At 46.8% G+C, this 19450-nt stretch overlaps 1 protein-coding gene across 1 annotated transcript in view; it reads right to left on the minus strand.

Moving 5' to 3' along the window:
• asxl1 (ASXL transcriptional regulator 1) overlaps window positions 1-13471 on the minus strand; it is a 119224-nt gene extending 105753 nt beyond the window's left edge. The window contains exon 1 of the mRNA XM_056273489.1: window positions 13086-13471. Coding sequence (XP_056129464.1) covers window positions 13086-13142 — 57 coding nt within the window. The 5' untranslated portion in view covers window positions 13143-13471. The remainder of the gene's footprint in view (window positions 1-13085) is intronic.
• Window positions 13472-19450: the final 5979 nt, after the last annotated feature.

The following is a 19450-nucleotide window of genomic DNA, read 5'->3' on the forward strand; positions in this document are numbered from 1 at the left end:
TTGGCTGACAGAACGTCAGACGTCGCCAGCGTTAACCGGAGAAGAGGGCAGAAACGCATGCGCGATATGAACAACTGTGCCAGCTTCTGTTTGTGCGGAAAGACTACATTTCATCGATCGCGACTGCCCAACGATCACTTATGTTTGCATTTGTAGATGAGAAAACATGACTTTATACAAATAAATAAACAGCGTATTTCTTAAACCCCGTTTTGGCCACTATCACCGCGGCGGAAGCAGTTGTCAGCGTGGGGGAGCGCTGCGGCACCGTAGTTCAGTTAGAATTCTGGTTTGCATGTTCTCCCTGTGTCTGCGTGGATTTCCTCCGGGTGCTCCAGTTTCCTCCCACCATCAAAAAGACATGCAGGTTAATACTCCTGCCTGTGCCCCTGAGCAAGGCAATGGAAAGAAGAACTGGAGTTGGTCCACGGGTGCTGCAGCTGCCTACTGCTCCTATACAATAGGATGGCTACATGCAGAGAACACATTCATTTTAATAATCTACTACTACTACTATTTTCAGCTGCTCCCGTTAGGGGTCGCCACAGCAAATCATCCGTTTCCATCTCTTCCTGTCCTCTACATCTTCCTCTGTCACACCAACCACCTGCATGTCCTCCCTCACCACATCCATAAACCTCCTCTTTGGCCTTCCTCTTTTCCTCTTCCCTGGCAGCTCCATATTCAGCATCGTCTCCCAGTATACCCAGCATCTTCTCCCAGTATACCCGTACGAACAGGGAGTCTGGCTTGTGGGATAAATAAAAGCTTCGGCATGAATTTGGAAAAGGTCTCGGTCCATTCATTTAAAAAAAACAAACAAAACATTTATTGTAAGAATACAAGGACAAAATAAAGTGGCTTAAAAAAAAAAGCTTACCCGAACCTGCCCGACTTGCTGGTCAACCCGCAGTACCCACAGGTGGTGGGATGACTCACATGTCACTACCAAGACCATGTTTACAAACACACAAGCACCATAGCAAGAACAAAAGCACTGAGTTATGCACAAAAACAGTCCCTGGTTAGCCCAAGTCAGTGTTGTACAGCCGCGTAGTATGAGGCTGACACTGTGTCCTAAGTTCATCAACCCTGCGCCCATTTCCTCCTTTCATTAGCACCAAACGCCCTTTGTGTCTTTATGCTAAGTCTTGTCAGTTGCTTTTTAATCCCAAAAGAGTTTATGCTGGGACAAAATGTTAGAAGATCTGGTCCTAAGTCTGTAATTAACATATAAACTGGATTTAATGAAATTCTGTTACTGATTCCACATCAGAATGAACAGAAACGATGAACTGTATTTGCAGATTAATTTACCCCCTTACAAGTAATGACTGCTTTACATTTCATGCACCTGGCATGCTGTCTTGCTAAAATGCAGCCAGATGTTAGAGCACTTCATTCTGCTGGCCTTTACTGTCTCTCTGTTGGACTAAACTCACACACACACTACGGCTGCAGTCTGCCCTCCTGCAGCCGTCAACTTGTCCATGTGACGTCTGCACATCCCCAACGCGGTCATGCCACATTACATGACGACTTGTCCATGTGACGTCTGCACATCCCCAACACGGTCATGCCACATTACATGACAACCTGTCCATGTGACGTCTGCACATCCCCAACACAGTCATGCCACATAACATGACAACTTGTCCATGTGACGTCTGCACATCCCCAACACAGTGCTGCCACATTACATGACAACTTGTCCATGTGACATCTGCACATCCCCAACATGGTCATGCCACATTACATGACAACCTGTCCATGTGACGTCTGCACATCCCCAACACGGTCATGCCACATAACATGACAACTTGTCCATGTGATGTCTGCATATCCCCAACGCAGTCATGCCACAATACATGACAACCTGTCCATGTGACGTCTGCACATCCCCAACGCAGTCATGCCACATTACATGACGACTTGTCCATGTGACGTCTGCACATCCCCAACACAGTCATGCCACATTACATGACGAACGAAAAAGCAAGAACAACAACATGAACCTGACAATCCATTATGGGAATTATTAAGCCAAATCTGTTGCAAACCAGTCCAGTTCTTGCAATGTTGGAACCAGTTCTTTCAATTCTGGTTCCAGTGATGCCCAGCCCTAATCCCATGTAAAAAGAAAAAACTGGATTTCCGGGATCAAAGTCTGTCACCAGGCTGTGAGCGGTGCCATTACAAAGCAGCTTCATCTTCTGGTCTATCAAAGTATTCTTCTTGCAAGCAGGAGCTTCACTTCCTCTGGGCATCCATGGTAAGCTTATGAAGAAGATCCATGGCAAGCTCATGTAGAAGATCCATGGTAAGCTTATGTAGATGATCCATGGTAAGCTTATGTAGAAGATCCATGGTAAGCTTATGAAGAAGATCCATGGTAAGCTTATGAAGAAGATCCACGGTAAGCTCATGTAGAAGATCCATGGTAAGCTTATGTAGAAGATCCATGGTAAGCTTATGAAGAAGATCCATGATAAGCTTATGTAGAAGATCCATGGTAAACTTATGAAGAAGATCCATGGTAAGCTTATGTAGAAGATCCATGGTAAGCTTATGTAAAAGATCAGCCTTCTTCACTTACATAAAACAAAACACTCATGGATGTAAAAGACTCCCTACCCTGATTGACTTTGTACCTGTTTTCATACCTCAATAGACATATGCTGCCACTTTACACATTCAATAAAAAATGTTTAAAAAAAATCCATCCATTATTTGAACCGCTTATCCTGCTCTCAGATTCGTGGGGATGCTGGAGCCTATTTCAGCAGTCATTGGGCGGCAGGCGTCCTGGACAGGCCGCCAGGCCATCACAGGGCCCACACACGCACGTGCACGCACGCGCACGCACACGCACACGCACACGCACACACACACACACACACACACACACACACACACCTTCATTCCTAGAGACAATTTAGTACGGCCAATTCACCTGAAATGTTTTCCCTGTGTCACGCAGACACAGGGAGAACATGCAAACTCCACAGAGGATGACCTGGGATGACCCACCAAATTTTTAAAAGTGCATGGGGAGTCCGGGTAGCGTGGTGGTCTATTCCATTGCCTACCAACATGGGGATCGTTGGTTTGAATCTCCGTGTAACCTCCGCCTTGGTCGGGCATCTCTACAGACACAATTGGCCGTGTTTGTGGATGGGAAGCTGGATGTGGGTATGTGTCCTGGTCGCTGCACTAGCGCCTCCTCTGGTCGGTCGGGGCGCCTGTTCGGGGGGAGGGAGAACTGGGGGGAATAGCGTGATCCTCCCACTCGCTACGTCCCCCTGGTGAAACTCCTCACTGTCAGGTGAAAAGAAGCAGCTGGCAACTCCATATGTATCGGAGGAGGCATGTGGTAGTCTGCAGTCCTCCCCTGATCAGCAGAGAGCAGCGACCAGGACGGCTAGGAGTGGGGAGCAGGGTAATACAATTTAGGAGAAAAAAAAATGTATGGGTGGAATAACTGGGTGGCAGGGATGCCACCCCTATATGCGGTTGCTTGCCACTCTATCTCCCCAGCTCCTAAAAATATAATGCACATTTTCACCCAGCACCCACCCATGTCTTTATACGATGACACAGACCCAGGTACTCATTAGTACTGACGTACTTCGGTCAGTACCCTTAAAAGAATCGAATTAGGTACCCAACCCTGATACCTATGAGTATCAGCAAACAATATCTAACACTCCCAGAAAACTCAATCAGTTCACGTGGACACCAAGTCCAGTGAGAGAAACGTTTCATCGAAGGGACTTCTGCAGGTGTCCCCACCCTTATAAACAATACAGTTGCATAACCACCCAAACCGACCATCGGGTGCATATGCAAATTTCCGTGTCGTGCCATGAAACCGATCACCGGATTCGGTCGTTATGCAACTGTGCCACTAAACTTTGTGCATAGATGAACCGATTCAACTCCCGAGAGCACATCCTAATCGTGGTGTAGTGGAGGGTATACGCAGGTATACGGTGAACACCCACCTCTTCCCCTGTCAGTCGGCTCTGTGCATACCTGTAGTCCACTGACTTCCGGTTTCTACTGCAGCGGTCATACCAGTTTCCTGTTCGTTGGCGTGTGCTACTGACAATGGCATGTTTTTAGTGATGCCTGCAAGATTTACCATGGATAAATGGCACCTGCAGTCACTGTGGTGTCTATAAGGGTGGGGATACCTGCAGTCACTGTATTGTTTCTAAGGGTGGGGATACCTGCAGTCACTGTAGTGTTTCTAAGGGTGAGGATACCTGCAGTCACTGTAGTGTTTATAAGGGTGGGGATGCCTGTAGTCACTGTAGTGTTTGTAAGAGTGGGGATACCTGCAGTCACTGTATTGTTTATAAGGGTGGGGACACCTGCAGTCACTGTGGTGTCTATAAGGGTGGGGATCCCTGCAGTCACTGTAGTGTTTCTAAGTTGAGGATGCCTGTAGTCACTGTAGTGTTTATAAGGGTGGGGATACCTGCAGTCACTGTATTGTTTATAAGGGTGGGGATACCTGCAGAAGTGTCTATAAGGGTAGGGATACCTGCAGTCACTGTAGTGTTTATAAGGGTGGGGATACCTGCAGTCACTGTATTGTTTATAAGGGTGGGGACACCTGCAGTCACTGTAGTTTCTATAAGGGTGGGGATACCTGCAGTCACTGTATTGTTTATAAGGGTTGGGGATACCTGCAGTCACTGTAGTGTTTCTAAGGGTGGGGATACCTGCAGTCACTGTAGTGTTTATAAGGGTGGGGATGCCTGTAGTCACTGTAGTGTTTATAAGGGTGGGGATGCCTGTAGTCACTGTAGTGTTTATAAGAGTGGGGATACCTGCAGTCACTGTATTGTTTATAAGGGTGTGGACACCTGCAGTCACTGTAGTTTCTATAAGGGTGGGGATACCTGCAGTCACTGTATTGTTTATAAGGGTGGGGACACCTGCAGTCACTGTGGTGTCTATAAGGGTGGGGATACCTGCAGTCACTGTAGTGTTTCTAAGGGTGGGGATATCTGCAGTCACTCTAGTGTTTCTAAGGGTGGGGATGCCTGCAGTCACTCTAGTGTTTATAAGGGTGGGGATACCTGCAGTCACTGTAGTGTTTATAAGGGTGGGGATACTGCAGTCACTCTAGTGTTTATAAGGGTGGGGATACCTGCAGTCACTGTAGTGTTTATAAGGGTGGGCATGCCTGTAGTCTCTGTAGTGTTTATAAGGGTGGGGATACCCGCAGTCACTGTATTGTTTATAAGGGTGGGGACACCTGCAGTCACTGTAGTTTCTATAAGGGTGGGGACACCTGCAGTCACTGCAGTTTCTATAAGGGTGGGGATGCCTGTAGTCTCTGTAGTGTTTATAAGGGTGGGGATACCCGCAGTCACTGTATTGTTTATAAGGGTGGGGACACCTGCAGTCACTGTAGTTTCTATAAGGGTGGGGACACCTGCAGTCACTGTAGTTTCTATAAGGGTGGGGATACCTGCAGTCACTGTAGTGTTTATAAGGGTGGGGATGCCTGTAGTCACTGTAGTGTTTATAAGAGTGGGGATGCCTGCAGTCACTGTATTGTTTCTAAGGGTGGGGATGCCTGCAGTCACTGTATTGTTTCTAAGGGTGGGGATACCTGCAGTCACTGTAGTTTCTATAAGGGTGGGGACACCTGCAGTCACTGTAGTTTCTATAAGGGTGGGGACACCTGCAGTCACTGTAGTTTCTATAAGGGTGGGGATGCCTGTAGTCTCTGTAGTGTTTATAAGGGTGGGGACACCTGCAGTCACTGTAGTTTCTATAAGGTTGGGGATACCTGCAGTCACTGTATTCTTTCTAAGGGTGGGGATACCTGCAGTCACTGTATTGTTTATAAGGGTGGGGATACTGCAGTCACTGTAGTGTTTATAAGGGTGGGGATACCTGCAGTCACTGTAGTGTTTGTAAGGGTGGGCATGCCTGCAGTCACTGTAGTGTTTACAAGGGTGGGGATGCCTGCAGTCAGCTGACACTAAAGAGGTCACAGATGATGATGATGACACATTTCTCTCACTACACTGTCTCCAGATGAACCGATTCAAATTTCTGGGATTTCATCACCTGTATTATTCAGCATGCATCAAGACACTATGTACCGCTGGGTTCACATCACAACACTGTGAAGTTTTCTATCAAGTATCAGGCTATAACAAAATTAGCGGTCTTTTAATACCAGCAGGAGTACTGATACTTACCCATAACACAAATGAATGTGCAAGTATCAGCTCGTGTCAGTCGTATCTCACACTATATAATATTCTACACTACTTCTTACTGTGCTTACTTAATCACAACATGTCTTCCTGTATGAGACTTTTTATCAAGTTTACATCAGATACATGTATCAAACACATCTGTACTAGTGGTTAGATACATGTATCAAATACATCTGCAGTAATGGTTACATACATGTATCAAATACATCTGCAGTAATGGTTAGATACATGTATCAAACACATCTGCAGTAATGGTTAGATACATGTATCAAACACATCTGCAGTAATGGTTAGATATATGTATCAAACACATCTGCAGTAATGGTTACATACATGTATCAAACACATCTGCAGTAATGGTTAGGCCTGCATGCAGCAGCAGCCTCAGGATAAAAACAAACATGTCCTATGTAAATAAACTATCAGTGTATTATTGTGTTCATACTGCAGTAACAAACATGTCCTATGTAAATAAACTATCAGTGTATTATTATCTTCATACTGCAGTAACAAACGTCCTATGTAAAGAAGCTTTCAGTGTATTATTGTATTCATACTGCAGTAACAAATGTGTGCTATGTAAAGAAACTATCAGTGTATTGTTATATTCATACTGCAGTAACAAACATGTCCTTTGTAAATAAACTATCAGTGTATTATTGTATTCATACTGCAGTAACGAATGTGTGCTATGTAAATAAACTACCACTGTATTATTGTATTCATACTGCAGTAACAAACATGTCCTATGTAAATAAACTATCAGTGTATTATTGTATTCATACTGCAGTAACGAATGTGTGCTATGTAAATAAACTATCTGTATTATTGTATTCATACTGCAGTAACAAACATAACCTGAGTAAATAAACTACCAGTGTATTATTGTATTCATACTGCAGTAAAAAACATGTCCTATGTAAATAAACTACCAGTGTATTATTGTATTCATACTGCAGTAACGAATGTGTGCTATGTAAATAAACTATCAGTGTATTATTGTATTCATATTGCAGTAACAAACATATCCTGAGTAAATAAACTATCAGTGTATTATTGTATTCATACTGCAGTAAGACAATAAGGCCCATCTGTAACACAAATGTAAACTAAGTGTTAATACCAAAGCTCAAAACACAATATTTGAACTTTTCAAAATATGAAGATATAAAATGTATATGATCAAAAGAAAAATATAGGGGCGTCCAGATAGTGTAGTGGTCTATTCCGTTGCCTAGCAACAAGGGGATCACCAGTTCGAATCCCCGTTACCTCCGGCTTGGTCGGGCGTCCCTACAGACACAACTGGCCGTGTCTGCGGGTGGGAAGCCGGATGTGGGTATGTGTCCTGGTCGCTGCACTAGCGCCTCCTCTGGTTGGTCAGGGTGCCTGTTGGGGGGGGGGGGGACTGGGGGAAATAGCGTGATCCTCCCACATGCTACGTGCCCCTGGTGAAACTCCTCACTGTCAGGTGAAAAGAAGCGGCTGGTGACTCCACATGAATGGGAGGAGGCATTTGGTAGTCTGCAGCCCTCCCCGGATCAGCAGAGGGGGTGGAGCAGAGACTGGGACGGCTTGGGAGAGTGGGATAATTGGACGGGTACAATTGGGGAGAAAAAGGGGGTAAGATGCAAAAAAAATAAATAAATAGAAAACACTCAGAGTGCATACTTCCAAGTAACGCTGTCTCAATCCTCCCTTAGATATTTTATTTGTAGAGAATACTGACGATGAGAGAATGTGTTACTTTGCATCTGGCTCTGCATCAAAATACACACAGAAAACTGTGAATGTGTACTTTATGAGTACTCACTCTGGTGCTCACTAACGGAACCGCACCAGCTCACAGTCTCTCCCAGCTGCCCCAGACAGCCGACCTGATGAAGCCGCTGTGCTCACTAACGGAACCGCACCAGCTCAGTCTCTCCCAGCTGCCCCAGACAGCCGACCTGATGAAGCCGCTGTGCTCACTAACGGAACCGCACCAGCTCAGTCTCTCCCAGCTGCCCCAGACAGCCGACCTGATGAAGCCGCTGTGCTCACTAACGGAACCGCACCAGCTCACAGTCTCTGCAATAGTTTTTTTTTCTTAAGATGGCGAAGGCATGACCCACCCAGTCCTGGCTTCGACACGCCATCCTGAACTCCATCATATCGCCGGGAAGATAATCCTCTGGTCTAAAATGAACGCAACACACAACCGCGTGTTTCGTTACCGATGCAGCAGTGAAATCACATCTCTTCACCTGCAAAAACTGCACCCAGGAACGAAAGCTAGTACTTTTCCTTTTCCTGTTAGGAAAACTGTGGACTCGGTGTCCTGACAGGCTAGAGTTTGTGCAACTTGCACAATGAGGATAAACGGTAAAATGCAATATGACACTACTGAATAAAAAGAAAAAGTCACTATATCACGACCACGCAGACTGCTACTACTGCATGCTGAGCTGAGGCTGAGCTGAGGCAGTGCTGAGGAGACAACGCCCCTCCATCATGTGACGTGACGCGATGCTGGGGAAACAAGTGTTTTTACGACTTTTGCTCCAAATGGCCACATTTTCCTCTGAATTGTTGCCCTTCTGTCTTGTAAAACATAATTTTCATGGTAAATTTCATGTAAAATTTAACCTGCAGTATGCACTTTATGGCTAGCTAGCTGTGGTATATCAATACTTCGCAGCTAAATGCATTTTAAGGTGGGGAAAAGCCACTTCACCACCATCCCTCCCAATGCCACCCTGCAGAGTCCACCTGACACCCCTTAAGCCTCCTACAGACTGTGAGATTTTAGCAGTCCTGTAAGTTTATTGTATGTAGACTATACGATGATCACGCCTACTGAATTGCAGGCTACGACGCAAGTCCATAAAAACATCATCAGCATGTGTGCTGCATCAACCTACACTGCTGGCAGAGCAACATGACGCCAAGCAGGAATCGAGTCCTTTCAATAGTCGCCACAGCTCGTTTTGTTGCCCGTTTTGTTCATTTTAGCTCGTTTTGTTGAGTCCATGGCATTTGGGTCACAGATGCTAACAGTATTTGTTTGTGTTTAGCACCAGCAAAGATTGTGCGTGGCGTTGATCAGTGCATCATTTCGTGCTGCATTTCTATTGGCTGTTAGTAGACATAGGTGGTAGCAGCAGTCACATTGTGAGACAGTCATCCTACATTTCTGACACTGCCAGACTTCTGTCCCAGGTTGTCTTCGGTCGTAAGACCGGAATAACGACTGTCTTTGAACCTGTCTCACAGTGCAACATAGGACCACCGGTTTGGAGCCACAACCAAAGACATCGCCACGTTGAGTCATCTTTCATCTTAGATGGCCAGATCGCACAGTCTGTAGGAGGCTTTAGCCACCCCACATAAAACTTGCTAGATCTGCCACTAGGGGAATCCGACGACTGGAAAGCCGATGAACATTTATGGCTTAAACACAGCTGACTTTATATGTCTAACTATCAGTACATTTTAAACATCTAAGAGTTAACTAGTTGTAGTATTTTTCATCAAAAGGGGAAAAAGAACAAAAAAAGAAAAAAAAGAGGACAGGCATCATTGTAACAACAGCAAACTGGGCAGGCCTTATTGACTGGTGTTCTTTCTTTGTATTTCCCTGTAGAGGAAAACACTACGACGAGTTAATTCATAGATGTTTTAAATTACTAAATACTTATTTATATACTATTTCAACAAACTGTGGTTGTTTGTCATCTTCCCAGCAGCCACACTCCCCTGTTGGCAGCTCTATCACATTTTATATGTGGAGTGGCAAAGGGGTGACAGGAGGTTTCTGCTGGGTGGCAGTGGGGCTTATGGACAATAATGTGCTTAGATTGTGTGTGCAGTCAAGTAGGTGAGTAGGTAGGTAGGTAGGCCAATACCACAAGCTTCCCTTTCTTTTCTTAATAACTGTGGTACTGTGATCCAAAGGGAACCCTGAAAAATAGTATTAAAAAGCATATATATATATATATATATACACACACACACACGTATATACGTATATATATCCTTCATTTCATTTTTAACATGTGCCTGCACATTGTTTTTAATGACAATAAAATTGAATTGAATTGAATATACACACACACACACACACACACACACACACACACACACACACACACACATTATATATATATATACACACACAGCATGAAAACTATGCAGTGATGGTGTGAGTGAACTTGTTCGTCATTAAACTCTTACAGTTTCTCGCCCATATGCGAAATATTAGTGCTGCACGATATATAAGTTATGAAAATCCTAGGGAGTTTCACATATTATCAACAAGGCTCATCACATCACACTGCTTAGTAATGTTAAGTATAAAATTAAACCAAAACTGGTTATCATAATACTCTGACAATAAAGGTTTTTTTTTTGGCAATAGATTCTCATTATCATTAACATAGCCATTATATGACAATGTCCAAATTCCAAACAAATACCACTGAAAGACGACAAACAACAATTACTAGCCGGCCTCACGAGATGTGGTTGAGACCTTGTCAGTATAAACTGACCCACAAGCTATAGGTAGGACAGATTGTGTGTCCCCATCTGTCTTAGCGGTGCTATAGTGCTTCGGAATTGCAATATGCAGATTCTTGCTGACAAATGCCAATATAAAAAGGGGGTGTCTGTTACAGCCACGCCCTAAACAGCAGCCTGGAGTATTTCAGTCATTTCCACGTGTATATTTAAAAACACTGAAGTGGTGGAGCTGTGCAATGCTGCATTCACATCCAATATGCTTACATGTCATGAATAATAAAATATAGACTATCAAATGGAGGCCATCTTAATTAAAGTGTGTGTTTCTCAGCAAAAACAGAGCAGGAAGGGGCATTTACACGACTGTTAAAGTCCCACTCTCTGCGACCCGGTGCAAAACTTAAAAAGTACAAACAATGCAACACACCGAATTTTGGTTACTGATGCACAAATGAATTTAATCTCTGATGAGTGCCTTCTGTGGAGGATGGAAAGGACCAGAAAGGTATCCAGGTAACCAGAATAGACTGACAAAGCACCATCACTTCTCTCACTGAGAATAACAACAGTATAGAAAGTATGGCCAACTACTGCCTGCAGCCATTAGTTTATCATTACTAAAGGCCGGATTCCTTCATTCAGCAGTCTGATTTGATCTTATTAGCTGTATAGTATAGTTAAAAAAAATAAATTTTGTGATTGTCCCTTATTTCATTATATAGTGCGCTAGTGTACAAGTGCATTTTAAAGACAGAGTAAGTTTATGAGTTTTAGATGCTTTCAGTATAACAAATACGTTCAAGTGCAGCATTAATGTTGGAATTACTGAGCTAGCCCATGTTGAGCAAGGCTGGGTTGTGACGGAGTACAAGTAATGGCATTAGGATACAGAAATGAAGTCCTTGTATTAAGCCCACATTACATTTTGAAACACCAGTATTCAGATTACAGTTTATACGGTTTGAGGTGAATACTTTTAGAATGCTTCCCTCCTAAGCAGTGTTGGCATTACAGGTGTGACTATGTCAGAGTTTCGGTGCTGGGCGAACCTGAGCTCATGTGAAAATAGATAACCAAATGGAAGGAACGTGTCGGTTTAAAGATAAACTTGGGCTGCAGTCTGCAATGATAAAATGCACAGAAAACACCTAATTTGCTGCAATAGATATACTCACTGCATCATAGTTGATGAAAGTGTGTCCATGCACATATTTCCTCCTGCATGCATTACACGCTGGTCGAGCACAGCAGTAGCTGGCAAATGGTCAACACACTGAGATACTGGCATGGAGATCCCAGCAACACCAGTGAATAAGCAACAACTTGGCAAATAATATTCATGGAGCAGCACTACTGTCGACATGCTCCTTCTGAAGGTGATTCATATTGTCATGTGAGTCAGTTATCTATCTGAACACTAACTAAATACGTTACAGACTATATTTATTATATCTATTAAGACAGTCTATTCAGTATCCAGGCACGGAATCCTCTTCCAAGCATTCTACCCAGTCCTGATGTTTAGTGACATTCAATTCTCATACGATAGCCAGCAAACACTACTGAGCGCTAGCTCGCGCAGAGAACGACTACGTAGCAGTGAGAATACTGGCAGGATTAAAAACCCCAATCTACGGTTTGATAGTGGGAGAACCAAAAATGATTTTGAATAACAATCAGTAGTTTAGCCCGTTGATTGCTAATGAGATCTTCGGACCCGACTTGACTGTGGTCAATAAATATTATTTTTTAGAATTACGTTACAAAGGTCTGGTTCGTTCGAGTGGCTTTAGGCACCAAACACATTTTCAGTCTGCCGAAGTGTTTCAGGTTCTGGGACGACGTGTGCCTTAGCAGAGCTGCGCTGCTGCGGCTAGTGGAGGCTAGCCTACTTGCAGCCTACCAAACAAAGAGGTCATGACGGAGGAGCAGCGCAGTATGTTAACGCTAGCACGCTCGCTAACGCTAGCGGCTAGCTTTAGCGCTAACCCAGCGCCTCGTCGTGTCAACAATGAAGGAGCCAGCTTGCTCGCTGGAAAGACGCAGTGCAACGTGAATGGTGTACACGGCTCCCGGGTAGGCCCGTGTTAAATGGGGCATCTAGCTTAGCTAACTGGGACGTAGGCTGTTCTCTAGCCCGATGTTTGCGGGCTAGCTAGCAGCCGCTACGCCGCAGTCGTGAGGAGAATGTTAGAGCGCTGGCTGGCGTGCGCCATGCAATACAACACCGTACGCCGCGCAGCCCTGACCGAACAAGCCCTTGGGTGGTTGCCATTGTTTCGCTTCCCATCTGACCCCCGTCATTTTTAAACGAATAACATAAAGTTATTGTACCATGCGAGCTGCCTCAGCCCATGTGCGCTCCTTCTTTCTCTTTTGTTTGTCCTTCATTTCCTCCCCTTCAGTGACTTGGAGTAGCTGGTTCTCTCCGCCGGGCTGCGTCTCTCCCACCGCTCCAAGGCGACTTCACTGCGGCGCTGCTTCACAAGACCGGACGAGACGCGCTCGCTGCTAGCAAGATGGCTAACTAGCTTTCCAGAGCAAGATCCCTCTTCTGACGACGCTGCGAACACTGAGCACCACCTCCCTACAACTTGCTCATTATACGCTATTTCTCTTTCGCATCTGACAAAATCCTAACGCGAAAAGATAGCTAGCAGTCCGCCTTCTCTATTATTGCTGGGCGCAGTGACAGTCTAGCGCCTACCTTCGCTGTACTACTGCAGGAAATCCCTCTTCGGAATGCGAGGCGGAGAATACAACAACGAGGTCAAGGGTCAAACACACTGCAGGAATGCAACCTAAAAAAACAACCCTCTGCAACCGGGTCTGCTGCTGAAACCATGACACCGTATGATGACATAGCTATACCAGCATTTAATCCAGTCTCTCGCTCGTGTGACTTCTATTTATTTGTATTTATGAGCTGGGAAGCTTCCTGTTCCGACAAGGTTTTGGATGGGCTTCAACATTAACACCCTGTCATTCACATGTATGTATACGTATGTATATATATATATATATATATATATATATATATATATATATATATATATACATACATACATACATACGCACACACACGCAGATACAGGAAAAGAAGTTTTAATACATTGCAGTGCAGGCCTGTTTCGTGCGTCGCACACTAACTCATCAGCAACAGGCCTGTACTGCAATGTAATAAAACTTCTTTCCCTGTATCTGTATTGATATTCCACTCCTCACTAGTTGAGCACTTTTATCAACACCATTGACGGTTTCCGAGCGTTTTTTTTGGAAACCGTCAATGGTGTTGATAAAAGTGCTCAATGAATGAGAAGCTGAATATATATATATATATATATATATATATATATATATATATATATATATATATATACTGTATGTATATATATACTGTATGTGTGTATATATATATATATATACACACATACACACACATACATACACATGTATATATATATATGTGTGTGTGTCTGTATATACACATACACATGTATGTATGTGTGTGTATGTATGTATGTATGTATGTATGTAAGTATATATGTAAGTATATATGTACATATGTACATATATATGTATACATATATAATCCAGTTAGTATGTGTGTGTTTTGTGTGTGTGTGTGTGTGTGTGTGTGTTTGTAAAGATAGATAGATGTGGGGGGGGGGGGACTAATGCATTTCAGTAGTTTTTTCCCCCCTGGATCTATCTTAATATTCCACTCCTCATTCATTTGAGCACTTTTATTAACACCGTTGGTGGTTCCCGGGAAAAAAAAAGTTTTCTATATTTTATATATATATAAATATATATATTGTGGGAGTGTAGGAACGAGGAGACGGAGAGATCGAGTTGAGTCAATGCCGTTTACTCGCCAAACAAAACAACACCGATACAACACAATCTCTCCTGGCAACCAGCTAACCGCTAGGCTGCTGCAAACATGGCTCCCCCCAGAAACTCTAAGCAGTAACTACGTCAGCACTCCGAACGTCTGCCTTAAAGGAGCAGCAGCCCCTGGTGGATCTACCCTCATTTGTGTATCACCACACAGCCCCCCCCCCACCCCCAGAATTCACCATCACGAAACACAAACTCAGCGAAACACAAACAGGCAACAGGCGAACAGTCCTCAGTGAAACAGTCAACGTCTCGGGTGGCAGACCAGGCGGCCAAAACGGCTGTCCTGAATGGGTATGGGGGAGGGGGAGGGGGCAGGGGCAGGAGACAGAGCCGGAGCCGGAGCCCTGGCAGGGGCCGAGGCTGGCCCAGGGGCCTGAGAAGGGGGGCGTCCACGCCATGAGGGCAGGGCCAATTCAACCGGCCCACCCAGGTCCAAATGGGTAGGCTTGAGACGGTCCACCAAGACGCGCTCCGGCTTGCCCCCATGTCCACCACAAAGTTCTTAGACCCCGCTTCCAGGGCGCGGAAGGGCCCAATGTAGGGGGGCTGCAGGGGGGTACGGTGGCTGTTGTGGCAGATGAAGATGTACCTGGCCGACAGTAGATTCTTGGGGACGTAGGACTGAGGGAGGCAGTGGTGAGATGTAGGGATCGGAGCAAAAGCGTTGGCACTGTCCCGGGCCACAGCCCGATGAGAAGCTGCTGATCAGGGGGCCACAGCATCCGGGAGAAACTCACCCGGGACACGCAGCGGCTGGCCGTAAACCAGCTCGGCAGACGAGGACTGAAGGTCTTCCCACGGGGCAGAGCGAAGGCCGAGCATGACCCACAGGAGGCGATCGACCCAGTTGCTGTCTGTGAGGCTGGCACAAAGAGCGGCCTTCATAGATCGATGAAACCGCTCACAAAGTCCATTGCCCTGCAGGTTGTATGCTGTGGTGCGGTGGAGCTTCACCCCCAGTCCCTCCGCGACTGCAGTCCAGAGCTCCGACGTGAACTGCAGGCCCCTGTCAGAGGTGAGGTCAGCCGGCATGCCAAAACAGGCCACCCAGGACCCGATGAACGCACGGGCCACCTCAGTAGATGTGGTCGATGACAGAGGAACAGCTTCCAGTCACCTGGTGGTCCTGTCCACCATGGTGAGAAGGTGAGTGAACCCGTGGGAGCGGGGCAGGGGCCCCACCAGGTCCACATTCACATGGTCAAAACACCTCTTGGGCACCAGGAATGGCGCCAAGGCGGCTTTGGTATGACGGTGTATTTTGGAACACTGGCACACCATGCAGGAGTCAGCCCAGGCCTTGGCGTCCTTCCTGAGGCCGGGCCAAACCAACTTGGCCCCCACCAGCTTAGTGGACGCCTTCACACCCGGGTGGGAAAGGCCATGGATAACGTCAAAAACACAGCGCCGCCAGCTGGTGGGCACCATGGGGCGAGGCTGGCCTGTGGAAACATCGCAGATGAGCGTGGCGTTGGCGCTGTCAAACACCACATCCTCCAACCGCAGCCCCGTAGCGGCCGTCCAATAGGCCTGGATGTCCGCGTCAGCGGCTTGGTCTGCAGCCATGGCAGCATAATCGAGTCCCAAGTGAACGGACCCTGCCAGCGCCTGGGAGAGGCAGTCAGTGACCAAGTTGTCCTTGCCAGCCACGTGCCAGATGTCCGTGGTAAACTCCGAGATGGCAGAGAGCTGACACTGTTGGCGCCCGGACCACGGCTCAGAGGTCTTGGCCATGGCAAAAGTCAGCGGCTTGTGGTCGACGAAGGCAGTGAAACGGCGGCCTTCCAACAGGAACCTGAAGTGTCGGGAGGCGAGGAAGAGACCCAGGAGTTCCCGGTCGAAGGTGCTGTACTTCCACTCGTTGTCCTTAAGCTGTTTGCTAAAGAAGGCGCTGCCCACTCACTGCTCGCACACTGCCCCAATCGCACAGTCAGAGGCGTCGGTCATGAGGACAATTGGGGCAGTGGGTGACGGGTGCGCCAGCAAAGCTTCGTCCATCCCCGGGGACCAGTCTACCTCGCCCTTGGCTTCCTTGGTCCGCAGAGCCTCGTACAAGGGCCGCATGCAGTGAGCTGCGTGGGGAATGAACCTGTTAAGAAAGTTCACTATGCCCAAGACCTCCCGCAGGGACTTCACAGTGCAGAGGTGAGGAAAACTGGCAACGGCGTCCACTCTGGCAGGAAGCGCAACGGCTCCCTGCGGGGAGATGCGGTGGTCAAGGAAGTTGATGGACGACAGGCCAAACTGGCACTTGGCTGGGTTGACTATGAGTCCATGCGCACTGAGCCGCTCGAACAACTGCCGGAGCTGTGTCAGGTGCTCCTCCGCAGATGCGCTGTCCACGAGAATGTCATTCCAAGTAAACAAACAAGAATGGTATATCTCGTAGCACAGAGTCCATCAGCCGCCGGAACGTCTGTGCTGCCCCCTCGAGACCGAAGGGCATCCGCAGGAACTTGAAGAGTCCAAATGGCGTGATGACCGCTGTCTTGGGTACGTCCCGAGGGTGGACCGGTACCTGGTGGTAGCCCCGCACCAAATCTACTTTGGAAAAGATGGTGGCCCCTGCCAGGTGGGCGGAGACGTCCTGTATGTGCGGGACGGGGTACCGGTCAGGGGTTGTGGCGTTGTTCAGGCGACGAAAATCGCCGCAGGGGCGCCAACCGCCATCAGCCTTAGAAACCATGTGCAGGGGGGAGGCCCACGGGCTGTCCAAGCGGCGCACAATGCCGAGCGTTCCATGGTGGCAAACTCCTCCCTGGCGATCGCGAGTTTAGCAGAGTCGAGGCGCCGAGCACATGCATAGACTGTGGGGCGGTCGGTGGCAATATGGTGCTCCACGCCGTGCTTGGCCACCGCTGACGAGAACGTAGGTGGGGTGAGGTCAAGGAACTCTGCGAGCAGTCATTGATACGTATCTCCGGCGGTGAGCATGTTTGACAGACCGAGCGTCCCTGCACCTCCCAGTGTGCACGGGTATGTAGCGAAAGAGACAGCATCGATCAAGCAACAGTTTGTAACATCCACCAGCAGTCTGAAGGCACACAGGAAGTCCGCGCCCAGGAGGGGAACCAACAGGAGGAAGTGAGGGCAGCTATGAAGAGGATGAAGAGTGGAAAGGCAGTTTGTCCTGATGACATACCTATGGAGGCATGGAGATGTTTAGGAGAGATGGCAGTGGGGTTTTTAACTAGATTGTTTAACACAATCTAGGAAAGTGAGAGGATGCCTGAGGAGTGAAGAAGAAGCATACTGGTCCGATTTTCATGAACAAGGGTGATGTGCAGAACTGTAGCAACTACAGAGGTATAAAGCTGATCAGCCACAGCATGAAGATATGGGAAAGAGTAATAGAAGCTAGGTTAAGAGCAGAGGTGGTGATCAGCCAACAGCAGTATGGTTTCATGCCAGGAAAGAGCACCACAGATTTGATGTTTGCTTTGAGAATGTTGGTGGAGAAGTATAGAGAAGGCCAGAAGGAGTTACATTGTGTCTTTGTGGATTTAGAGAAAGCATACGACAGGGTGCTGAGAGAGGAGGTGTGGTATTGTATGAGGAAGTCGGGAGTTGCAGAGAAGTATGTAGGAGTGGTGCAGGATATGTATGAGGGAAGTGTGACAGTGGTGAGGTGTGTGGTTGGAATGACAGATGGGTTCAAGGTGGAGGTGGGATTACATCAAGGATCGGCTCTGAGCCCTTTCTTGTTTGCAATGGTGATGGACAGGTTGACGGACGAGATCAGGCGGGAGTCTCCATGGACGATGATGTTCGCGGATGACATTGTGATCTGTAGCGAGAATAGGGTGCAGGTTGAGGAGAGCCTGGAGAGGTGGAGGTATGCACTGGAGAGAAGAGGAATGAAAGTCAGTAGGAGCAAGATGGAATACCTATGCGTGAATGAGAGGGAGGGTGAAATGGTCAGGATGCAAGGAGTGGAGGTGACAAAGGCATGAGTTAAAATATTTGGGGTCAACTGTCAAAGTAACGGGAAGTTCAGGAGAGAGGTGAAGAAGAGAGTGCAGGCAGGGTGGAGCGGGTGGAGAAGAGTGTCAGCAGTGATTTGCGACAGAAGGGTACCAGCAAGAGTTAAAGGGAAGGTTTACAAGATGGTTGTGAGACCAGCTATGTTGTATGGTTTGGAGACAGTGGCACTGACGAAAAGACAGGAGGTGGAGCTGGAGGTGGCAGAATTGAAGATGCTAAGATTTTCACTGGGCGTGATGAAGGACAGTATTAGGAACGAGTATATTAGAGGCACCGCTCAAGTTGGACAGCTTGGAGACGAAGCAAGATTGAGATGGCTTGGATATGTGTGGAGGAGAGATGCTGGGTATATTGGGGGAAGGATGCTGAATATGGAGCTGCCGGGAAGAGGAGAAGAGGAAGGCCAAAGAGGAGGTGTATGGATGTGGTGAGGGAAAACATGCAGGTGGCTGGTGTGACAGAGGAAGATGTAGAGGGCAGGAAGAGATGGAAACGGATGATCCGTTGTGGCGACCCCTAATGGGAGCAGCAAAAAAGTGCTCAACAAATAAGGAGCAAAATAATCCAGTTAGTCCAGTAAATTCTTTATGAGACAGTACAAGCCTGTTTCATGCCATAAGCAATCATCAGCTGTTAATAAAGCTACTGTGAATGAACATACCGTTTACTGTGTCGTCATAAACGTCACGTGCACAACGTCCAGTGGGGAAGGAAGAGGTGCGACATTCAAAAATTCAAAAACACGTAACTGCTAACAGTCCAATGTGTGTGTGTGGGGGGGTATTTGTCTATTGGCATGATTTATTTAT

Source organism: Lampris incognitus, chromosome 2 (genome assembly GCF_029633865.1).
Source record: "Lampris incognitus isolate fLamInc1 chromosome 2, fLamInc1.hap2, whole genome shotgun sequence".
Taxonomy (NCBI): domain Eukaryota; kingdom Metazoa; phylum Chordata; class Actinopteri; order Lampriformes; family Lampridae; genus Lampris; species Lampris incognitus.